This window comes from Mastomys coucha, unplaced genomic scaffold (assembly GCF_008632895.1).
Source record: "Mastomys coucha isolate ucsf_1 unplaced genomic scaffold, UCSF_Mcou_1 pScaffold15, whole genome shotgun sequence".
Taxonomy (NCBI): Eukaryota; Metazoa; Chordata; class Mammalia; order Rodentia; family Muridae; genus Mastomys; species Mastomys coucha.
This window is the reverse complement of record NW_022196897.1, coordinates 113174578-113198079: the sequence shown is the minus strand read 5'-3', so window position 1 is coordinate 113198079 and position 23502 is coordinate 113174578. Positions and strand designations below refer to the sequence as shown.

Genomic DNA, 23502 nt, shown 5'->3' with positions numbered 1-23502 from the left:
TATCTCCTGAATCACATGGCAAGCTTTAAAAGCAGAGGTCTACATTGCTCCATGGCTCCCCGTTGGGAAGCACCGACAGATTTTGGGTTGAGGAGGTTTTGAGAGTAGGGTCTGTATTCAGTTTGTTGCCTTATCTGCAGGACAGGCCCAGAGATTCCACTACAGAATATTCAGCAACAGAGCCCCCACTGCACAGGCAGCCCTCAATTCACAGCCTTGCTGTAGAAGGACTGGTGGCGAGTCACCTGCACCATGTGCTGGGATCTGAATGCTTGTCCTGTCCCTTACTTGGGTGTTGAAGCTTGACTGACCCTCTCCCAGGTGACAGTAACAGGAGGTGAAAAGGCTGAGCCAACTCAGACACCACCCTTCATGGTTTGCTCTACAATGACCAGGAAGTGCTTTGTGTAGACCCACCCTGAAGAAGGTGGTAGCCAGGTCAATGTTCATGTCAAATACCTTTTGGATGCTACTCTTCAAGGGAACGGGGACTTTACTCAAATGCCCTCCACCCTCCATGCAGATTCTGACTCACCCAGACAATGCCAACCCCCACCTTAGAAGCCTGGTGACAGTTTCCTCAGTGGCGGAGGACCATGTTTCTCTGGTACTAGAAAATGTGGGCATAGAAGAAGCTAGGCAAAGAAAAAATGGGTGAAGCCCTTTGTCCTTGGAGGCAGCTGAGCACACAGCACCCCCTGAGTCTTTCAAAAGATAGCATTCTGAGAACCAGCCATAACTTCCAGTCTCCAAATTGTGGATTTTGTGCAGCATCCCCAGAGGCATTAGGGACAGAGCCTTTTGGATCCAAGATGCCTAGTTACCCACGTGTAACCTGGGCATGTTATCACACACTGTGAATTGGGTGGTAGGGTAATGGCAGACAAAACAGCTCTGGGTATTAAGAAATATCATACAAGCCAAGTGTCTACTGCAATGTTGGTGATAATTCCTACTCCCCTCACCTCTAAGGCCAAGGCAGCTGGGACAGCCATTAAGCCATACATGCCTCAGGGGCCTTCAACCTTCACACTATACAGTGAAACCTGTAGCCATGGGCAACTGTTGATAAATAAAATCCCTTGGGTTAAGAGTCCACCCAACGGAGCTCGCTTTCAGACCTGCAAAAAGCTTCTCTGTCCATGTGAGCATGATGACCTTCCAACTTCCTTGAGCTCCTAAGATGGAAATTGAAAGGTCCAGAGTCCCACTAGTGGGTGGGGTGCCTCAGGGAACAAGTGCCAGGGCCATGTCTCAGATGACCACTAAGACTGAATTTGGGAGACTGGGGGTGGCCTTTTGGGAGCATTGATCACAAGCTTTACAGGGCAGCATCAGTCTGGTTGAATGCTGAACACCACTCAGTGTGGACTCAGACAACTCCCTTGTTCTTCTGAGCCTAGAACACCACCAGTAAACTGGAAGTTACCTTACTTGAAGCCCCCAAACCAAATTGTACCTGCTGTTGTTTGTTGGCAGTTCTTGCTCCACAAATACTTTTCTTAGCATGCCCCTCTCCCCAAACCTGTTCTCTCCTGCCCTTTGCGAGAGAGAGAGAGAGAGAGAGAGAGAGAGAGAGAGAGAGAGAGAGAGAGAGAGAGAGAGAGGTGACCTCTTCCTGACTCATGCTACACATAACCTCTCAGTTCCTTCCTTGGAGAAAGATACCATAGGCTACCAAATAGTTTAACAAAAGGCCCAGACCCACCTTAGACCCTAGACACTAGTGTGCTTCTAGGAAGACTTGAGGGCACTGCAGTGGATTATTGACTAGAGCTCGTCGTCCATGTCTTTCTAGAACCCTAACTATGGCCCTGGGTTTTTATAAATATGAGCTGTCTGGATCATTAGCAAGTGGCCCAGTGCAGACTGGGAATGCTCAGCTGAAAGTGAAACCAGATCCATCTACACAGCCAGGAAGGTTTCTATTCAAACGGGATCATTCTCATGCTTCCTTCATTGCTAGGCTCAGGCAAAGCTGAGTCCCCTGCCCCTTACACTCAAGCCTTGGGCTAACACTCGGGGCAGTCTGCATTGGGGAAGAAGATGATAGATAGATTCGGGTAGAATATGGTCTGGAAGGTGAGCATCAAGCACAGGGCTCTGGGTGAGATGAGAGGGTCACCAAGATGGGAGCAGATTTCCTTGATGTTGGCCAAGATGACTGCCTAATTACCCCCCCCCCACTCAGGATTTAGAGGCTCCCCTCTTTATCCTGTGGGAACTGGAACTGCCATACCTTCCTGAGTGTACCAGTACTTTCCCCTCAAGTCATTAGCCCAAATATGGAGGACTTAGCAACAAAGGTTTGAAAGAAGCAAAAGCAAGGACCCTCAAAGCCAGGCAAAGACATTGTATAGTCAACAGCACCTTTGTGGGGGTCTTATAGTCAGTATGTACTCCCTTAGAAATTGCTAATGAACTTCAATTGGATTTGCTAGTTGGCCATCTTATATCCAGCTGATGGTGGCTTTCTGTGACCAGCTTGCTTGGGTTTGTCTCCACTAACCTTCCTTAGCAGGAAGGGACACTCTCAGGATCCAGCAGGGCTAACAAGTTGTAAGTTGCCCAAGGTGAGGGTATAGGGGAAGAGCCCTGAGGATCTCACAGTTTATCTTGTCTGAGGCCTTGACCTGGGGACCTGGAGATTTAGCAGAGGCTCTCACTCACAGGTATTCAAAGAGAGGCTCACAACAGAACAGAGAGGCTCTTCCTACTTCAAACCTCTGGTCCTTTCCCATAAGCAGTTGGCTTTCACCTACAAGCTTATGGGCATGGAGTCTTGCTTTTGAAAAATATGTCCAGAAATGTATTTCTTGTAGGAAATGGAATAAGGCTGTGCCCAGGGAAAGTGGGAGGGACCCTACACACACACAAGAGGGAGACCCGGAACAGTAGTGATAGCTGGGGTAGGTGGAGGTCAAGTTCAGAATCTGAGCTGGAGGTTGAGAAAGGCCACTTCCCTTTCAGCTAGGGACAGAGTTTAACTTTAGTGTATGTATGAAAAAAAAAAAGTAGTGGTGTGATATAAATGGCAGTTACTGGGGTGTGATACTTGTTTAAAAATAAAGGCAAAAAGAAAACGTAAAGTTGTGGTATAAGAAGAGTAAAATTCTACAAACAACTCAGCAGTCAACGGAGTCAAAGGACACGGAATAGGGGAGGACTGCCCCATCTTCAGGACTGATGGAATCTTCCCTGGCAATATATGTCCAGACAGCCTCCCAGATTCTTTCCCCTAAGAGTCACCTCCTTCCCTCCTGCTGGCATATAGTTCCCCTGACGAGCTACCCCTAGAATCCCCAGCCTGCAGGAGAGAACAAAATCCTGAATGTGTCCTCCGGGAGCCTGGATGTGAAGGCTGCACATTAACGCACCCAAGGGAAAACTGGAGACACAACTAGAGTTAAAGGGAATGGGTGCCAAAGTGGGGAGGTCTCGGATCGGTTACTGATGAATGGTGATCACCTGCGTGGTGCGCAACACAGGGCAGAGCCTCTCCATCCACTGCCCTCAGGCAGGTGACACCCAGGGGTAGGTCAGCACAAGTATAGACTCCCAACCCAGCCCTGCAGATCCTCAGAGAGCACTCCGTTGGGTTTCAGGGCGGTGCCAGAGGCGATTCAGCCGCGTCCCTCGGGGCAGGAGACCCAGGCGGGGCGGGTGGCCGGAGCTCCGCCCTCCTCTGACCCCGGCTTTTCAGCTTTTAACCCGCGCGGGAGAGCGCCGCGGCCACTGGGCTCTGCGGAGGGAGCGAGTGGTCAGTGCGGAGCCGGAGGCGAGCGTGTCCAGTCCCAAGCCGACGCCAGCTCTCAGGCATGGCCCCGGCAGCGGCTTCGGGTGGCAGCACCCTGCCCAGTGGCTTCTCGGTCTTCACCACCTTCCCTGACTTGCTCTTCGTTTGTGAGTTTGTGAGTGATAGCGCGCCCTGCTCTGGGAAAGGGACGGGGTGGGTCGAGTTGCTCGAGAGCTCTGTACCGCTGTCCTAGGCAGCATGGAGGGAACCGAAATCGGGAAGTTTCCCCTATCAGTCGGTGGTTTGTTCCTTTCTAAATTAGCGGACCGATTTCCCAGGTAGGTGCAGAAAAAAACTCTTCCTAGAGCTTTGCTCCTATCCGAGAGCGCTTCCCACAGAGTCCTTCTGAGTAAACAAACCCAGGTAAAGAACCCCTCCATGCTGGCGACAGAGATTTGGAGACCAAGAGAAGCCAAACTTTTCAGGCCCTTCGAAGTTTCTGGAAAGGGAATGCCTCAGTGCCAATTTTGAAAAACAGTGGCTGTCATTTGCTGGGCTGTGGTCCCTAAGCCCTGCGTGAGAGGAGGGAGGAGTCGAGGGAGACAGGTGAATTCTGTCACCTGCCTTGGCTGACCTTGGGTTGACTCTGCGCCTCGGCTGGGTTCTACCAGTCTTACACTCTAGAAACGACCCCACTAGCTTCGAGAAACTTTCCTATTGTGAGCCCCAGGTAAAATGTTGCGAGGCTTCAGAGCTATTTCAACTTCTAGTCCCCAGGGTCCTCTAGCACTTGCCTGGACAGGAAGGTGTTTGTTTAATTCTGTGGGTGTAGAGACAACATTTCCTGTACTCCCAACATGCAGAGGTCTTTGTGTGGAGTGTGGGCTTGGAGGAAAAAAAATGTAGGTGATTTTTTAACAACTGGATCCCAGCTTCTAACTGGACAATTAGGAAAGGAGGCTGTGGACGCCAAAGACAGTAGGTTCCATCATCAAGGATGTCACTGAAATTGGGATGAGTATTGAGTAGAATCCAAACGTGGGTGTTTCTAAAGTGATTTCATGCCTCAAGACTATATGGAAGTAACATGTATAAGAAACCCTGCAGACCGCCAAGCCCCACAACTTACAAATAGGAGCACCCATTGCCCAGAACCGGGTTGGACTTGCCAAGGTCATCCAGGTCTTTAGCAAGCCTTCCAATCTCATAGAGTTCCTTCTATGTTCAGGATTGCCAAGCAAACCCAGGAACAGTGCCAACTCAATGTCCTGGACACAGGTATCTGGCCCATATGAGAAAGCACCTACTGGCTGCTGGGGCGGGGTGGCGGGGGGAGAGCATTCTTGTCTTTGACAGCTCAGCCTATGTCTGCCCATTATTGGGTTTCTAAAAATGAGCAGATGGTATCTAGGACCTGGGAATAAGTGATGAGTGACTCTTCAGAATTTTACAAAGAGGAATGTACAGAGACTATATGACAGAGCAAAATTCCGCCTGAGGTGTGATGGGACAGGGAGGTTTTTAAGGGGGATAAAAAAAACTGAGTCTCTAGAAACTGCTGTTGGCTCTTTGGAGAATACCATACCAAGTCATGAGATAAAGTGACCGTTGGGCTTTGTGCTTTTTTGCCAAGCCTTTGGTTGTAGACACACACACACACACACACACACACACACACACACACACACACACACACGGGCAGGGGAGCTTTGGTGATGGCAGGTCCACAGCCTCCAAAGGCCCTCTTTTAGTTAGTTATTCTCCCACTTTTTAGTTTTTCAGTATGACAGAAAGACTAGTTCTGAGTAAAGGAACAGGAAAGACAGTCAAGTCTATAGAAAGGAGCGGAGGACCCCACCATCCTCATGAAGAGAGTTGCTTGGTGTGGAAAATCTCAGCACTACTTGTTCAGTGAGAATGCCCCCCCACTAGTGTGCTGTCTGTGGTAGCAGGGGTCTCCAGGGTTTCCTCTTGTCCTGTATGTGGTAGCAGGAGTCTCTAGGGTTCCCTCTTGACCAGAATCTGTCCCTTTGTGTTTTATAAAATGTGTCTCCTCTACCTCAGCCATTGCTCTTATTATGTCTGCCCACCTCCCACATCTGTCACTTTCTCCAGAGACCTTCGATGGCTCACTTGCCATCTTTGACTTTCTTCCTGGAGAGATTAGGGCTGGCTTTCTGCCTGGGAGAGAAGGCAGAAGGCAGACTCAGTCCAGTAAGTGCTCCTTCAACATAGACGGGGCATATGAAACGATATGTGCTTTGACAGAAAGCTGGAAAGCTAAGAGCCCGGAAGAGGCACTGACCACCTCAAGGGGGTGTTTTCCTAAACTAGAATATCATAACTCAACACCTAAAATACCATTATAATGTGGACAAATGGTTTGAACAGACCTCTCCTCAAGGAAGTAACATGAATGGGCAATGAACTCATGAAATGATGCCCAGCTGAGGGAATCATCTAGGAAAGGAGATCAAAACCTCACTGATGCATCACCTCCCACCCATTGGGTGGAACCATAGTGTTAAAACAAGTCCAGAAGCAAAGACTGCAAGAAAACTTTAAAATAATTCCTCCTCGATGGAACCTAACAGACATGGTAGCGCAACACCACCACCACCACCCCCCGCCCTCCTCAAGAGATGACTTCTCATCAAGAATGGCTAGAAGTTCATGACAAAACTGCCTGGAGAAGAGTGTGCTAGGAGCTCGTGTGATGGCTCATACCTGTAATCTCAGTCAGGAGCCATGAGTTTGAGGCCAGCCTGGGCTACATAGTCATATGTTGTCTTTTTTTTTTTTTAAAGGGGTTCTAGGAATTCCAAAAGTGGCTGTTTATAGACCCCTGCACACCTCAGAAGTGTAGGGAAGGAGGCAGGGTCAGTCCCTGGTGACAGCTGGTACTTGTTAGGTATGTATTTAGGGGTGGAGGCAGGCTGAGGGAACCATCCAGAATTGGTTTGCAGTATTGACTCCTACATTGAGCTGGACCTGTTAATTATTAAAATGATGGCCTCTGTGAGTCTCAGAATAAAGTGGAACTTTTTATTGTTCGAAAATGACTAGACAGGTCCTAGTTTTTCACCTGGCCAGAGCCTTCATTCGGTCGTGAGATGATGGAGCAGTTTTCTGAGTGTATCAAGCAGCCAACCAGCCAGAGCCCAAGAGATGTAGAATCCCAGACCCTGCATTTGCAGGTCCTGGTAGAAACTGAGAAAGAGAGGTAACCACTTGCTTGGGTGGGGGCAACTGTTTTCTTACACCAAAGGTGTTCTGGAGCGGGTAATTGGACCCACTTGGCAGCTCTTTCTCACCCATCTGGGAATGTAGGGACAGCTCAGAGTCACTTCGGAGCTGCTGGTTGCAATACCACCACTACATACAAATATTCTCCATGGGTTCTTAGTCAGTACATCCAATAATGATAAGCCTTACACTGGCCACTGACTCAGTGAGTGTGGCTGTATGTAATCTGGGCCACCTTTTTAAAGACTGGAGAGAAGAACAGATATTGGCTATTGGACAGGCAGGAGTGAGGTTCCCAGGCATCCTGAGGCTCTCACAGCTCCAAGGTCTGGACACTTTCTGTTCTAGGAGAAATTTCCCTGGTGTCCCTAGGGAGTGGGACAGAGAGAGGTGCTAAGGCTCCTCCAGGCTATGTGGTGTTGTGTTGGCTGGGGTCCTCTCTGAGCTCTCCAGAAGGGAGTGGTGCCAAATTCAGCCCCAGCATTCTACTCTCCTCCTCTCCTCTAAAGACAGAATTATAGAGATCTGGGGAGAGGAGTTCTTGGCTTTGAGAAGTGACTTTTCCAGTTTTTCAAGGCCAGTGGCCTGCTTTGATCAGGAGTTGGTAACTCAGAGCCCCGCAGGGTCACAGAGGCACCTTCCCTATCTGAGATCCTCCAGCAAGTGCATGGAAGGAGAGCCTACAAAATGAAATGCTGAAAGGGGAGAGAAAGGTCAGCTCTCAGCTGGGTGTCCTTGCATGTGTCTGAAGGACAGGTAAAGGGACCCTGGAGCTGCCCGCTCGTGAATGTCCACACTATGCTTTGGCAGGGAGACCCATCATTGAGAGAAAGGGCTGGGATGGACGCTGGACCAGGAGGCAGCCATTCCTGAACTATTGGGAGCCAGAAGTTGACTTGAAGAATTAAATACTTTCTGACAGGAGACTGGTTAAGATCTCTCGGTACAGCCAGGCTAAGTCTTCCCTGAGAACTCATGTTGTCTGTCACTAGATCTGGCATGATTTGAGACCTGCAGTCTTAGAGGATGGTGTTGGTAGAATACTCCAGTAACTGTCTCTTCTGGAGTCACTAAATGTGAAGCCAGTTGTAAAGGCACCCTCATCCTTGAAGCAAAGCACCATGGAAGAGTGTGGCTGACCCCTTCCCAAGGGTTTAGATTAATCCCAAGAGTAAGGAGCAGACTGGTCCCAATTGGACCCATAATGCTTGGGTCCTTCTGTACTCTGGTAGGAAGCCTGATTTTCCCACTAGCATCTGGCTGGATATCAGCAGTGGCATTTCCCAAGGTTATTGATTCACTCCTGGCCTCACAGCCTCAGGCTCTGTGCTGTTAATGCTTCACATGTCGGTAGTTTTCTGCCCTTATCTGGGCAAAACAACCCCAGTGTGGATCACAGGAATACATCAAGGTCCCCAGGCCTACAGAATGGCAGGAAAGCCTCATTATAAGTTGTAAAGGATCAATATACTTGGGCAGAGGACAGAACGCATGGGACACAGCCAAGAGTTGGGCAAGAAGCAGGAAAGGTCCCTCTGAAACTCTTGGCTCAACTTCCAAGGAGGCCCTTGAAGGCCAAAGGAACAGGTTTTAGAGAGTAGGCACCTCAGAGAAGGGCCAAAGATGACATCCTCCACCAGGGTGGACCACAGAAGAGGGCATGCTGACTCCGGGTGGTGTTCCTTCCTTTGTTATTTGTGTATTAAACACAAACTTTATTATTCTTTTTCCTGGGAAAGAACAGAGCTTATTGCCACCCATTGTCTCGCGGCAGGAGGTGCAGACATGAGTTGCCTAACAAACTATCTCCTTTGTCATTCCCTTTCTGTCAAGAGTCTAGCCCAGTTGAGAGCCAAGAAGGGCCAAGGGACCAGTCTCCTCTCCCTTGGTACTAATAGTCCCATGGCCATGTCTAAAACCAATCCAGCTGCAGGGTTGATTTATTTCATGGTAGACTTAGTGAGACTCCATGGCTAAATGTCACATCCATTTCTGTTGCTGTGATAAAATACCCTAACAGAAAGCAATTTAGGGAAGAAAGGAGCTTACAATTCTAATTTACAATCCCAGTTACATGTCATCACCGTGGGAAGTCAAATCAGGAACTTCAAATTAGCTTGACCCATTATATCCACAGTAAGAGCAGAGAGAAATGAATACACACATACTCACTTGTTTGCCTGCTTGGGCTCAGGCTCAATTTCAAGACTAGGTATGGTGTTACCCACAGTGGGCTAGGTCTTCTCACATCAGTTAGCTTAGTTAAGACAACCCCCACAGACATGCCCACCGGCTAACCCAGTTCCCCTTGGCATGTTCTTCCCAGGTGACTCTAGGTTGTGTCAAGTTGACAGCGTTAGCCATCATAGCTTCATTAGGAAATTTTGATGCAGTGTGAAGGCCACAGTGTCTACTTTCACAAACGATGATGCCATGACATCAGCAGGTGGTAAAATCTTATAGAACTACTCATGTGTGTGTCTGTCATTGACTGCAATGTCATTATGCAATACAGAATGCATACACATAACTCTTAAAATAACATGATATAGTTCAACTCAATAGCTATTAGGTACAATTATTATTAATTGGCTAATAATTCAACCCCTGCTCTGGGATCAACTGGTTATCCTGTGCCCACAGAAAATAGTCATGGAGAGGTCTAGCCAACCTTTACCATCTTCTCTGTCTGTTTTAGCCCTGGTAGGGCAGGATGAAGCTTGAGGACTGGTGGAGCTGTGAAGGACACTTATTTTGTTTTGTTTTGTTATGTTTTGTTTTGTTTTGTTTTTCAAGACAGGGTCTCTCTGTGCAGCCCTGGCTGTCCTGGAACTCACTCTGTAGACCAGGCTGGCCTCGAACTCAGAAATCTGCCTGCCTCTGCCTCCCAAGTGCTGGGATTAAAGGCATGCATCGCCACCGCCTAGCAAGGACACTTACTTTATATCCCCCAGTCACTGTGTCCTGCCTTCTGTGGGGCCTTCCCAGTGGCTCTCTCTTCCCATTGGGATTCAACAACTGAGGTAGCAACTCCCTCCAGCCAGCTTGATGGGCAGCTAAGGAAAAGTGGGTGTGGTGGTAACTCTGTCCTTCCTGCCTTTTGTCCTGGAGGCTGGGTGCTACCCTAGCTGCTCTAGGCGCCACCGCTCAGCCAGCCTTTGCCAGAATGGGTGGAGACAGCTTCTTTGGGGATTGTAAGCATGACACAGATTGCTGTGTCACCCACAGGCATGGGAACCGATTCCCAGTGGGAATGGAATTAACCTTTCCCGAGCGAGTGACATTATCCAGACTGTCTATCCAGACTGTCGGAAAGGGCGCAGGTACAGGGAGGGGCACACAGAAGTCTGCTGTCACATTCCTAATCGTCTGTCCTGTCCTACAGAAGTGTGGTGACAAGTCGGGCATAGTAAGACTAGGAGCACCCAGTTCTTGGATTTCCGGACATCTAAAACCAGCCACATAGCTCAATGGGGTGGAGGTGGAGTGTATGAAAATGCTCCCCTCTCAGGAGTGACCCTTCAGCCTTACCTCTCTTGATCACCCAGAAGCCTGCCCTAATAGCGCCCTTCCCTGGTACAGGCCTCTGGGGCTTGTCTTGAGACCCTGCCTGAAGACTGGGCCTGCCACAAAACTTGTTGAAAGTAGGATTTGTTCTCAGCAAAGCTGATAGGAAGCAGATGGTGGCCACTCTCACTTGACTAGCACTTACAGATCACAAGAGGACCCTGACTTTAAAGGTAGATGAAAGGAGAAACTGGCAGTGGCCACCAAGTCCCAAGAATGCCCCCAGGCTCCCAGAAAGTGTTCTGGGTCTCTGCTGGCTGTTGTCTGTGTGCTCACAGAGTTCCTGACTTACTTGAGGATGCCTGTCAATGCCTTTTGTTTTCTTGCATTAAAGCCACTCCTTTCTGATCTAGTGTTTCCACGGATCCTGACTTTTACAGGTGGCTTGTCTGGTATTTTTTTTTTTTAACAGAAACTCTGATTCTGTTTATCTTGTTGGGCACATCCAGGGAGTGTAGGTGTGGTACAAAATTTTCCATCCAAATGAGACCGTGTGTGGAATTCACTGACACTGGCCAGTCAGAGGAAGCCTTCATTCATCCAGGAACCTGCAGTTACCCCTGACTGTGAGGACGCTGTGACTTAAGTCAGCCATATTTCCCTACGCAGGTGGAATGGGACTTCCCTAATACTAGAGGGAGAAGGGACTGCAGACCAGAAAAGGGCTTTACCCACACTCCACCCACCCTGAAAATACCAGTTGAGGCCCCGAACTCAGCCAAACAGAAGGAAGGTTCTAAAAGCCCTGCTCTTCCCTTCAGATGAAGTAGGACTGTCACTGTCTAACCTGCTCAGGAGGGATGATGGAGCCATAAACTCCCCTGGAGTTAAAGAGACCTGGTGGAGAAGGGGTCATTAAAAAAAGCCACTGACATAGGTAAACTGAGGCAGGCCCTTCTCCTAACACACCCAATGCTTACCCTGACAGACCCAAAAGTCAGACTCCCAATAAGCCAGGATTCCCAGACATGGACTCCTCTGATCCTCTCCTCTGTACCCTGTCCACAGAGGAGGGGTCAGTATAGGGCATCAGTACAGATTACTGGCCTCTGCCTATCCTGCATGAAGCCTTTGAAGCTTCTTTTTGATTACATCAAGCTTTGACTAGCTGCCTGAGTCTACACTGGAAGACCCAGAACTGTTCTCATGAGAGACAGGACTGCAAGATGGAGGCTGAGATGTTGTGCTTGAGTGCATATGTGTGTGTGTACATGCGTATATGCATATGCGTGTGTGTGTGTGTGTGTGTGTGTGTGTGTGTGTGTGTGTGTGCTCAGTGCTAGAGATCCAGATCAGGATCTTTTTCATGCTAGGCAAGCACACTGCTGCACCCCATGTCCTGGTGTGTTTCTTTGAATAAGGCCAGGCTCCCTGGGTGTGCCTGTCACAGTATTGACATGGTCACTCTTGGTGCCTGTTCAGTGCATGAGTGAGCAACTGGGGGAGTGAAGGGAGGCTGCCCTCTGACTCATTAGGAGCTGAGTTTCTCCCAGCCCAGGAGATGAAACTGAACTTCCCCACAGTTGCTTCTATTCTGGCAGCCTCACCTCTCAGAATAAGAAAGGAGGCCTCAGGCTCCATCCAAACTTATTTTTTGAAGGCAAAGCCAAGGAACACTGGGAGAGCTGTGGTGTTTAGTGGTCAAGGGTGTTGCCCTGCCCCTCCATATCATTCTTCCAAGACCTCATCCTCTGTGTCCTCTTGACTACCCAAGTGCCAGTGTCAACTCTGTCCTTGGCAGTAGCTCATCTTTAATCTGCCTCTCTACATAAGAACACATGCCTATGCCAATGTGTGCCCAGGTGTGTGTGTATGCATGCATACAAACACACATTCACACACGTGCACACACTTGAACTCACATGGATGATATAAGGCACAGATACACTTGTACACACTTGTATATATACATATATACACACACAGGCGCACACAGGGCAAGAATGTCCCCTGTTCTCTGGCTTACAGAATGATTCTTTTATCCATTCAACCTTATATAGGCATGGCTTGCTGGAACACACAGTGACCACCAGCCCAGGGGTGTTCCCATGTACAAAGGGCTGGATCCTCCCCCATCAATCAATAATGTAAAAACTACCCTATAGGCTTCCCTGTCTACAGCCAGATCTGATGGAGGTATTTTCTTCATTGGGGTTTCCTCCTGTCCGATGACTCTAGTTTGTGTCAAGTTGACATACAACTTGCCAGGACACTCAATGTTGACATAACTCTTGGCTACTGAAAGCTTCAGCCTGCACGTGGCCAACAGAGAGCTGGGACTGCCGTTCCTGGTGGCCTCAGGACAGCATTCATGGGTATGGAGCCTGGCAACCTTCCCAGAAGCCTGGGTGTGCCAACTGGCACCTCTCAGCTGATGAGGCCATCTTCTCTATTCCTCCCAGGGGATGAAGGGTAGGCTAGTGTTTGATGCACAGCCTGTGTTATGTGGCCATTTCCTCTACTTCCCAAGAAGTCAACACACAAACTTCTGGTCACATTTATCTATAAGAGAGCCGTTGGGAGCCCTAATGCCTGACTCAAGGGGTTTGCATGTGGGCGGTATATATACTCTTCAGCTTCTGTCTTGGCATGTTTCCCTGGCAGACTTTCTGCTGTCAGGACTCAGACAGCATATAGTAGTGCTCTCAGGAAACAACCAGAGAATTGGAACAAATCCTTGGCATGACCTCAGCCACCCAGTCCCTGCAGTGGACAAGCTGGGATGAAGTGCTCTTTCAGCTCCACAAGTAATGGGAACTCCAGATGAATCTCAAGAATGTCCTGGAGAATTCCTTTCTTCTTTGACAAATGAGCTCATTGTAAGAAAGATGGCCCCATTATATTACGTGACCATTATATTCCCTTAGGCAGGCACATTTTATACAACTTTCAGTTTGGGGCACACTATGGTATTTTCTTTCCTGATGCTTATATAGTCACTTTTTTTCTTTTTTTTTCTTTCTTTCTTTCTTTTTTTTTTGGAGACAAGATCTGATGTCTCACAGGCCATCCTGAAACTGCTATGTAGCTGAGGATGATCTTGGACTCCAGAGTCCCCTGCCTCCACTCCTGCAGGGCTGGGATTATAGGTGTGTGCCACCGGGCATAGTTCATTCATGAGGTACTGGAGATGAAACCCAAGGCTTCACACATGTTAGGCAAACCCTCTATCGGCTCTGCTACATCCCTATTTCTTGAGGTGACTCCTAGACTGTAACCCAGCAGACCCTGTCTCAAAACAAAACAAACTAGCTATAGCTGATTAATTGGTTAACTCTAGCTCCCTGCAAGTTAGCAAGTGAGCGGGCGATTATGCATACTGAAATTGCAGGCCATTTGAATTTTTATGTGGTCAAAGGTGAGACTGCTTTACTCACAACAGATCTTCACTGGTGTCAACTCTCTTCATAGGTATCATTGTCACCATTTCGTACACAAAGGGACAACAGAAAAGCTAAGTAACTTACCCAGAGTGGCCCAGATGGTGTGGCAAAGCTATCTATGATTCAAACTCAGAACTCTAGCCTAACGTGTAGTCTGTACCCTTGCCCACTCTGGTCTGCTTCCTGCTCATAAGACTGCGCAGGAGGCCAGAGAGTTGGCCCAAAGGCTAAAGCGCTTGCCATTTAAGCCTAACCACTTCGGTTCAACCTCTAGAACCCATGGTGGAAGAAGAGAACCAACTCTCAAAAGTTTCCCTCTGTAGTCACACATAAGTAGTAATAAAGAAATATAAAACAGCCGGCGGTGGTGGCGCACGCCTTTAATCCCAGCACTTGGGAGGCAGAGGCAGGCAGATTTCTGAGTTTGAGGCCAGCCTGGTCTACAGAGTGAGTTACAGGGCAGGCAGGGCTACACAGAGAAACCCTGTCTCGAAAAACAAAAAAGAAAGAAAGAAAGAAAGATAAAACAGTGGGAATCTTCTTGGGGCTCCTATGAAAGCTCTCCAAGAAATTACCTATTTCCTGAGGAAACTATTTTTTCACAAAGATCATTCGATCGAGTAAGTTGTGGATAAGAACCATTTTTAAATCTTTAGAAACATTTTTATTGCACTTGAAACATCCCTACAGCTCTTCTTGGCACCGAACACCAGGCAGTTTCCAGCCCACCATTCCTGCCCCAGGCACAGCCCTCTACTCGTCAGTGAGGCTGGGTCTTGGTGTTAGAGGACATCCAGCAACAAGCTGATCTCATGCACAAAGCAAGACAGGGATGGAAGCTTAAAGACAGAAAAACAAAATTCCCCGTGATATTTTTGTATCACAAGGCCAGACAGGACCAACAGCAGAGTTCTCTTTGGCTCTGCTGGAAACCCTGCAGGACTGGAGACAGTATCTGCTGTCTTTTTGCTTTGTCAGGAGCATGCAGAATATCACCTGGAGCCCCATGTTATGAAAACATGCTCCCAGCCTTTGGCAAGGAGCCTAGGTCCTCTGTCTCTTGTCCCACAGTTCTGCCTCTTGCCAGTTTATTCTGACCCTGGGCCTGAATGTTGTCATTTGGTTTTTAAAGCTGTCCTAGATAATTTGATGCCTGGTCAGGGATTAGGACCCTAGAGCATCAATCCAGGTTCTACCCCTACTTTCCAGCTTGGAGCACTGGGGCCCAGAGGGACTGGTCAATCCATGTAGCTCCCAGAACAGTGACTTGGAGAGCTTCATTTGAGATCACTGTTGGCAACTACTCTGCTGTCTCTGGTATGATGGAATAGAAGTGGGGGCAGGGGAGCCTGGCTTTAACATCAACAGACCCCGGGGTCCCACCCCCACCTGGTTGTATAACGTTTGATTTTTAACAGTTATGTCTCTGTATTTGGACCCTGAGAGCTGAAAGACATCTAGAGTTTTCATGACAGATGGAAATGGTTTTGAACCCTCACCTATCCCCATGCACTTGACAAATATTTGGCCAGTGGGATCCTGAAGCCAGGCCTGAGAGGACTGCTCACTGCCCAGGAGCGCCTTATCTCCTGGGTGTGGGTACCCTGCTTGCTCTCTCTGTTTGTCCTCTGGACAACCTGAAGGTGGAGTGGGGTACAAACAGGCTTTGGCTCCCATGATTCATGCTAAATATCAGCTCTCTACGGCTCACCCTTCCTCCAGCCCAGCTTTTGCTACTTGTTGCTCTCTCATCGTGCCTCACCCTCGGGAGCCCTGAAACCTGCTCCAGCATCTTCTTCTGTGATATAATCTCTAGCCTCCCACCGGAGAAGCATACCCTGGCCCCATGCCCACCTTAACCAGCTAAATTCACCTCTGTCTCTAAGGCCCCATGCTCCAGGGCAGCCACCTCACCCGGTCAGGGCCAGCTATTAACCTTCATTTAGGTCAGAAAAGAAGTAGTTGAAACTACATCCAGTTCAGACACAGGGGATCCCCCCAGCAGACCCCAAATATTTCATTGTAATTTTTGAGACAGGATCTCAGTCTGTAGTTCAGGCTGGCCTCTAATTCATAAGCGTTCTTCGGCTTCCTGTGGTTTCAAGTATCCACCACCATGCCTGGGTTTTCCAAATACTTTTAAAAATCTGCATCTGGTTAAATCCATAGATGTGGAAGCCTTCCTGCCCCACAGCTGCTGCAGCTGTCAATGGGGAGCTTCTGTACTGGAACTGACAGGAGCAAAGGGCCACTTTCCAAATGGGAAAGTCCCCAGTGAAGCCAAGTTTTCTAAGCGCTGTCTGGGAATACACTCTCTCCCCAGCTCTGTTCCCCTCATCCTTCTGCCTTCTCAGTGGGGCTGTGAGCCTTCTTAGCCACCTGCCCCATGTTCCCTCGGACACTACTTAGACACCTTCACAGACTCCTCCCACTCCCACCTCTATCTGCTCCATCCTGCGTTCCCTTCTCTGCTCCCCACCTATTAAGCCAGGCGGTAGTGGGCATGGGGAAGACCTATGGCCAGACAGGAGGGCAAAAGCCAGGGCTGGCAATGATGTCTTCAAAGTTACTGGCCCCCACTCCGAGGTGTAACGCAGACAGGAAACTGATGGAAGAATGTCCCTAGGTGTTTGGTAAATCCTGGTGGTGTTTGATAAGTTCCCAGATGCACACCATCATCACAGCCAGCTCATCCTAGAGCCAGTGGCTCTGTGGCTCTCAGACACCTCACAAGGAACTGGTGGGAACTGTGATAATGCAGTTGTTTTCCAGGGATCCTCCTGGAAGAGAAGTATTCACCTTGGAGTCATTATGATAAATATAATGATAAGTGGCTACTGATTGAAGAGTTTGAGTTTATCAAAGTTATCTAAAGGTGGCTATGGTGATGATCAGTTTGTATGTATGAATCTATTAAACACCATTGAAGTGTAGATCTTCAGCGCATGAATTGTACCATGTGTGAGTTGCATCTCATTACCAATGTTATAAAGAGAGCCGAGACATGATGGCTCAGGTCTGTAATCCCACCCCCCAGTGGGTAGAGACAAGATGATTGACATGAGTTAGAGACCGACTGAAGTTACATGGTTCCAGGCTAACCTGGGCTATAGTGAGAGACCCTGTCTTAATAACTGAACAGAGAGAAAGAAAGGAAGGCAGACAGAGAGAGCTTTCTCCCAGTACCTCACTGTGAAACCTACCACTGTTTATATTGTTCAAAGGGTGGAGGGGACACCTAATTTTCAAAAGTGCCAGTTAGCTAGGTGGCATGCTCAGAGGCAGGTCCTGAGGACTGTTGGGGCAGGAGACAAGGGTTCTGACTGGATTCCAGGAATCTCTGTCTTCAAGCCCTCTCCCCCTCTGTATATTGTCTCTCTGTTTGTCTGTTTTTCTCTGTGTATGTGTGTGCGTGCATGCAAGAGAGAGAGAGAGAGAGAGAGAGAGAGAGAGAGAGAGAGAGAGAGAGAGAGAGAGGGAGAGAACCAGAGCACAGTGTCCAGCAGAGTTAAGAAAGCACTGATTCAAACAGCCCGAATCAGTCAGGCATCAGCGGAAAACTCAGAACCAGCTCAATGCTGGCATCTAGGAAGACCTTGGCAAGCCCTCTGTTGTTTCACTCTGGCTTGCTTGCTGCCCCGCCTTCGACTTCCCCTCACAATTCCTGTGTGTGTCCCCTAGTGGAGAACAGAGTGGAAAGGGGTGATATAAGGGACATGAAATACAAGCCATACTTCTGCAGACCAGGAACCGAAAGCCATTTCGAAGTCTGACATTTGCAGGTGCCTGTGCGCACTAGCTTAACTTATGCATTTTACACTTTGTTTGTCCTAAAAGCAATGATATAGCCACAGTAAACAGAAAACATAGTCGTCACCCAGTCCACCTTTGCTGGCTGTGCTCTGAGGGAGTCTGAATGTCTCCATCCACTCAGCCCTTTGGCAGGAGTTGGGAGAGTGCGTTGGACTGAAAGAGACTTCTGTGGAACTCAGTGTCCTTCAAGGTCAAGGCTATCAGCCACCCATAAGCACTTCTGGCCCACAGGATCCCACATAGATTCTACAAAGTAATGTGCCCGCATACACGGGCAACCTAAGCTGCTCCTGTGATGGTTTTGTTCACGAGTCACTCTAGTTTAGTCCAGCCATTCAACAAGCATGGTTGGAAGGATGCTTATATGCAAGATGGCTGACTGGGAGATGTGGTGGATGGGTTCTCCTGGAATCTCTGCCCAGGGAACCAGCTTCTATGACCAAGGCAGACTCCACTCCCAAAACTACCTGATCAGACAAACTACCTCTTTCCAGACGCCCTTATGTTGGTGCCTAAGGCTTCAGAGACATACAGGATTCCCTTGAAACATGCAGACAAATAGCTTGACTGGAATTGTTCTTGATGGTTCTAAGGTGACCAGACCAAGGACACATAGAAGAGAAATATTGCACACTAAGGGACTGGATGGACAGACCTGACTGACCATCACTTTTCTCCATACTGTATCCCAATGCCCCCTAAAAGCAGGTCCCATTCTACCCTCCACACAAGGCTGGGAGTGGTGCCTGCCTTCAGCCCCAGATGCTCAGAAGGATGTGCCTCGCTCTATCACAGCGCTCTCCAGACTTTTTTACTGCAGAGCCATCTCCACAGGACCAAGCCAGGTCCTCATCTGCATGGGGCAGAGAGATGAGGTTTGAGCTGAAGAGGGTCAGAGAGAAGTGGAGACAATCCCAATCATGTGGCTGGGCCACCCTGCTGGCTTCTGCAAGCTCTTTGGCTCCCCTCTGAGAATGGCAACCCTCCAACCCTGGGGATATCAATGGTGATCTCTTTTGGCTATCCCTGAGTTGTTGTTCCTCTCAAACACAAGGCCAACCTGTGACCTCTCCACTCCAAATTTCAACAGCAACAGTCAGAGAACTTCCTATACTTGAGCATCTTAGACTCTGAGTCTGAGGGGAAAAATGCTAATAATAGAGTGTAGTTAGTACGTTTACCCATTAATAACCTAGAAAACAATCTTTTAATTGCTACAATTTTTTTTCTGTTGCTGGGGATTGAACCCAGGGTCTTGCAGTGGCTAAAGAATTGACTTCTACCACCGGCTACGTGTCCAGCCCTTGATATTTTGGCAAAGTCTCACTATGTAGCTTAGGCTAGCCCTGAGCTTGCCATCCTCTTACCTCTACCTCTCCAGCACTGGCACTGGAGACCTGTAATGTCACCCCCAGCTGGCTGCTCACTGTTTTATAATATATGGGATCTTTTAATAACAAGGCAACTGAGAAGAACAGACACTCAGAAGAAAGGGTAGGCATTCAAATGCTAATACTAAATACTATAAGTTTTTGCAATGCTTTCACACACCTCCTTTATACCATTTGACAAATGTGACCATTCCTTGCCCATAACACTGTTGCTGAGTTACCGGAGTTAATGTTTATGAAGCTTTTAATACAATGCCCAGGTGTGATATAGTGTTTATTAAATAAAATAAATGAAGCTCACAGTTAAGAAATGAAACAAAGTAAGCCAGCAGGCAATGGCAAAGGGTGAGGCTGGAGTTCTAGCTGAGGTATTGGAGGATAAAAGAGATGTTTCTGCTGAGGCTCATGCCACCCTCTTTGTATGCTTTCTATGTATCTGCAACCCTAGACTCCCGAGCTCCTGCTGTGGCTGGGAGCTGGGGTTTGGGCCCCTTGGTGACCTGTGCTTTGCCCTGTTCCAGTACTCTCTCTCTGTGTCTCCTCCCTGCAGATCTTTGGAGGCCTGGTATGGATCCTGATTGCCTCTTCCCTGGTACCCTTACCCCTGGTCCAGGGCTGGGTGATGTTCGTGTCCGTGTTCTGTTTTGTGGCCACCACTTCCCTGATGGTCTTGTACATAATTGGTACTCATGGCGGTGAGACTTCCTGGATCACATTGGTGAGTGCTGGCCCAGGGAATTTGTGTATGGGGATGGGGGCAGTGCTGGAACCACATCACTAGAATACTACTTTTCCAAGCCTGAATTGTGGCTTCCCTGGAAACATTTTTTTTCAGCACAACCCAGTAGTACTTGGTACTAGTATACTTCATAGCAGTGAGGGCTTCCCGCATTCAGGAGGTCAGAGTGGAGAGGCAGGATCTGTGTACTTACTGCAGAGTCTCGCGGGGTGCTCTGCTTTCTTATCTGCTCTAGCCTTTTCAAGCAGAACCAGTACCCTAACCCACATGCACCCGACAGCTCTCAGGCACCCCCACTATTGGAGGGCTATTGTCCTGGGGAGCAAAGTCCTGAAGACTGGGCCTAAGCTGATGGCTCCCTAGTGGCCAGACCATGCCTTCTGCCTGTCTTTGTGGCGACTACCGACTACCATCTAAGCACACTTTCCAGAAGACTTGTGTGCCTAAACGGCCTGTGTTCTTTCTTTTGTAGTAAGTTCTGCTTTGAGGCCCTGGAGACAGGCCTCAAAAAAATACAAGGGGGGGGGGCTTGCTTATTTTTAACTAAGGAGGGTCAGGTCAACTTGGCCAGGCTGGTCCCTCTCTGTGGCCTTTCTACTTGCACTTTTGAAATCACTTCCAAATTACAACCACACAGAACATTGTCGCAGTTCCTTTTTGCTTTGAAATATACCAGGAGCCAAAATAAATAAATACGACCAACACAACAAAATGAAGGCAATGGAAATGGCCCAGGCTTATCTCTCTCTGGACAAAGAGCCTGCATCCAAGTCAGGACTGTAAGCATGCGCAGTTGATCTTGGGGTCCAGCACCAGTTTTTATTTCTTCCTGTAATCCAGTATTTGTTATGTTTCTTGTTGCTATGGAAAAATACCTGATAAAGAGCAGGTTACAGAAGGGTTCGTGTGGCTCGTGGTTTGTGGGTGCAGTCATGGTAGGGAAGGGTTAGCTGCAGAAAAGGTAAGGTGCTAATCTCATCTGTCAGTAATCAGAAAGCAGAAGGAAGAATGTTTGTGTTCAGCTGGCTTTCTCTTCCTTGTTCAGTCTGGGACCCCAACCTATGGGATGGTGCCATTCACATTCGGGGTGAGTCATCAGTCCTCAGTTAAGCCTCTGTAGAAACAACCTCAAAGACACACCCAGAAGTGTCTCTCAGAGAAGTTTCTAACCCTGTCGATTTCATAACAAAGAACAATCAGCACACACTCCAAACTTGCCCTCTGTAACACCTCAGAGAAAAAAGCATCCTCTGCCACCAAAGGGTTCACTGTGGGATCTACCCAGGGAAGGGAAACTTTGAATTTTGATGGCAACAACCATCAAACCTCCATTAAGCTGGTAGACTTAGGGCTTATGGGCGTTATTCAAAGGCAGTGATCAGGGACAAAGATGGGATCAGGTAATTCGAGGGCTGTGTTTCCATGTCTGGGTTGGGGTGTCTCTTCTCAACTCTGACACAACCCTTTTCACCGACAGGATGCAGCCTACCACTGTGTGGCTGCCCTATTTTACCTCAGTGCCTCAGTTCTGGAAGCCCTGGCCACCATCAGCATGTTCGATGGCTTTACCTACAAGCATTACCATGAAAACATTGCGGCAGTGGTAAGTTCCCTGCAGCCTGCACCTGCAGTACACAGAGCAAGCGGCTCTCTCAGCCTGCTGCAGAAGCTCCAGATGGAGGGTCGCCCAGCCCAGTGAAGTCAAACTTTGCCCTCAATTGTGAAGCAGTGAAGCCACTCTGAAGGGAAGAGATGAGCCATAACTCCCTTGGATGTCTTCTCAGAGATGCATGGTCCAAGGTTCAGTGGACACAGGAGCTCATGCTAAACTAGCTGTGCATGGGAGGACATCTGAGGGGTGATGGCCACTAAGTACCCACCAAGTGTTCTTATCTGATCCTCACAGTAATCCTGAGAGGGCAGTGGTATTGTTACACTCATGTCATGGATGGAGAGGCAGCCTGGATTTGTTTCCAGGATAGCCAAATGTCAAAGCCAGGGTCTTGAGCACCTATGTAGGCTTTTGGTATCAGTTTCGAGCAGTGAGTTTGGCCACTTGGGTCTCATACCCTCCTTGAGTATTGTCCACAGAGACATTCAGTCAAGACAAGGGACACTGCGGACAGAATGTCCATTTCTTTCTAATGGACTAGATCCAAATGACAAGGAGTAAGAGATTGTCATTTCAGAAAGATGGTTTTCTGAGTGGTAGGTCCCCTCGAAGCAATGTATTGATGTGCTTAACTCAGAATCATCAATATAAAACTTATTTCTAAAACTTTTTTCTAACTGTGGGTGACATATGAAAAATGAGGAACAAAAGTTAGAAATGGTGCTTCTCCAGTTTTGAGAAATTGGGTTGGGCATCATGCCAATCCCAAAGGAGAACAAGCTGACAGATCCCAAGACACTGCACCTGTCATTTGCTCGAAGTGTGGAACAGAGGTCGGGTAAAGTCCACAGGGATGGGTGTTGGGTAATATGATTCTTCCTGGATCTAGAGGGAAGTCTGGGGAGAAAGTTCCCCAAAGCGTCATCCTCATGGGACCCTATGAAACCCTAGAGAAGCTGCGTGTCCCCTTAAGCAACTTGCATGAGCCTGGCCACCTTGAGGATCTTGTCACTACCCTCTCCAGTTGTCCTATGTCATGGAACACTTCCCAACATGGAGTCTGCAAACAGCAGCACAGCCAGGCAGCATCTAGCTTGTGCCTTCCTCCCTGAGGTTGGTGATCCCTCCTCTCTGCCACCATCTATAAAGAGAGTTTCCTCTGCCATTGGAGGAGCACCTTCCACCTCCCCCTTCTTAACCCAGAAGCCTTCTGAGTTCACAGACATCCAAGCATTTGACAACAATGCCCCTAAAAGTCTTCAGGACAACAGTGTGATGTAGATTAGATGTGATGGGGAAATCTAGGTAGATTGAATTAAAATCCCCACCCACTGAATGGGTTGAACACTACCTGGCTCTATTGCATCCCAACTTCTTATCAAAGTGCATCCTTCACCCAGTCAAGTGCACAGGTACAAGCAGATGAATTGATGAATTTTCAGAAGATGAATTCGCCTATAATTAAGAAATAAGATACATGGGGCTGGAGAGATAGCTCAGCAGTTGAGAAAGAATACTGCTCTCATAGAGTTCCATTCCCAGCATTGCTATCCAGTGGGTCACAACTGCCTATAACCCCAGGTCCAGGGGATCCAGCATCCTCTTCTGCATTCCATGGGCACTGCACTCACAATGTACATACCTACCTACAGAAACACAGATATTTTACCTTTACTTTCAATAACTTTTTAAAAAAGAACTAGGACACATATCTTGAGGAGTATGTCAGCGGTAGAGCATTGTCTGGAATGTTCAAGGCCTTGAATTCACTTTCCAGCACTGCTGCTGCTGCTGCTGCTACTACTACTACTACTACTACTACTACTACTACTACTACTACTACTACTATACACACACACACACAGGAAGAGAGAGAGAGAGAGAGAGAGAGAGAGAGAGAGAGAAAGAGAGAGAGAGAGAGACTCAATTCAGTTTTGCCTGCCTTTTGAAGTAGAATTACGCAAGGTTCATTTTATGCCTGGCTTCTCTCTCTCTCTCTCTCTCTCTCTCTCTCT

The 23502-nt window shown here is 48.3% G+C and overlaps 1 protein-coding gene across 1 annotated transcript in view; it reads left to right on the top strand.

Annotated features, from left to right (window-relative positions):
• The first annotated feature begins 3268 nt into the window (after positions 1-3268).
• Mal (mal, T cell differentiation protein) overlaps positions 3269-23502 on the top strand; it is a 24077-nt gene continuing 3843 nt past the window's right edge. Inside the window, exons 1-3 of the mRNA XM_031371832.1 lie at positions 3269-3911; positions 19687-19854; positions 21353-21478. Coding sequence (XP_031227692.1) covers positions 3819-3911; positions 19687-19854; positions 21353-21478 — 387 coding nt within the window. The 5' untranslated portion in view covers positions 3269-3818. The remainder of the gene's footprint in view (positions 3912-19686; positions 19855-21352; positions 21479-23502) is intronic.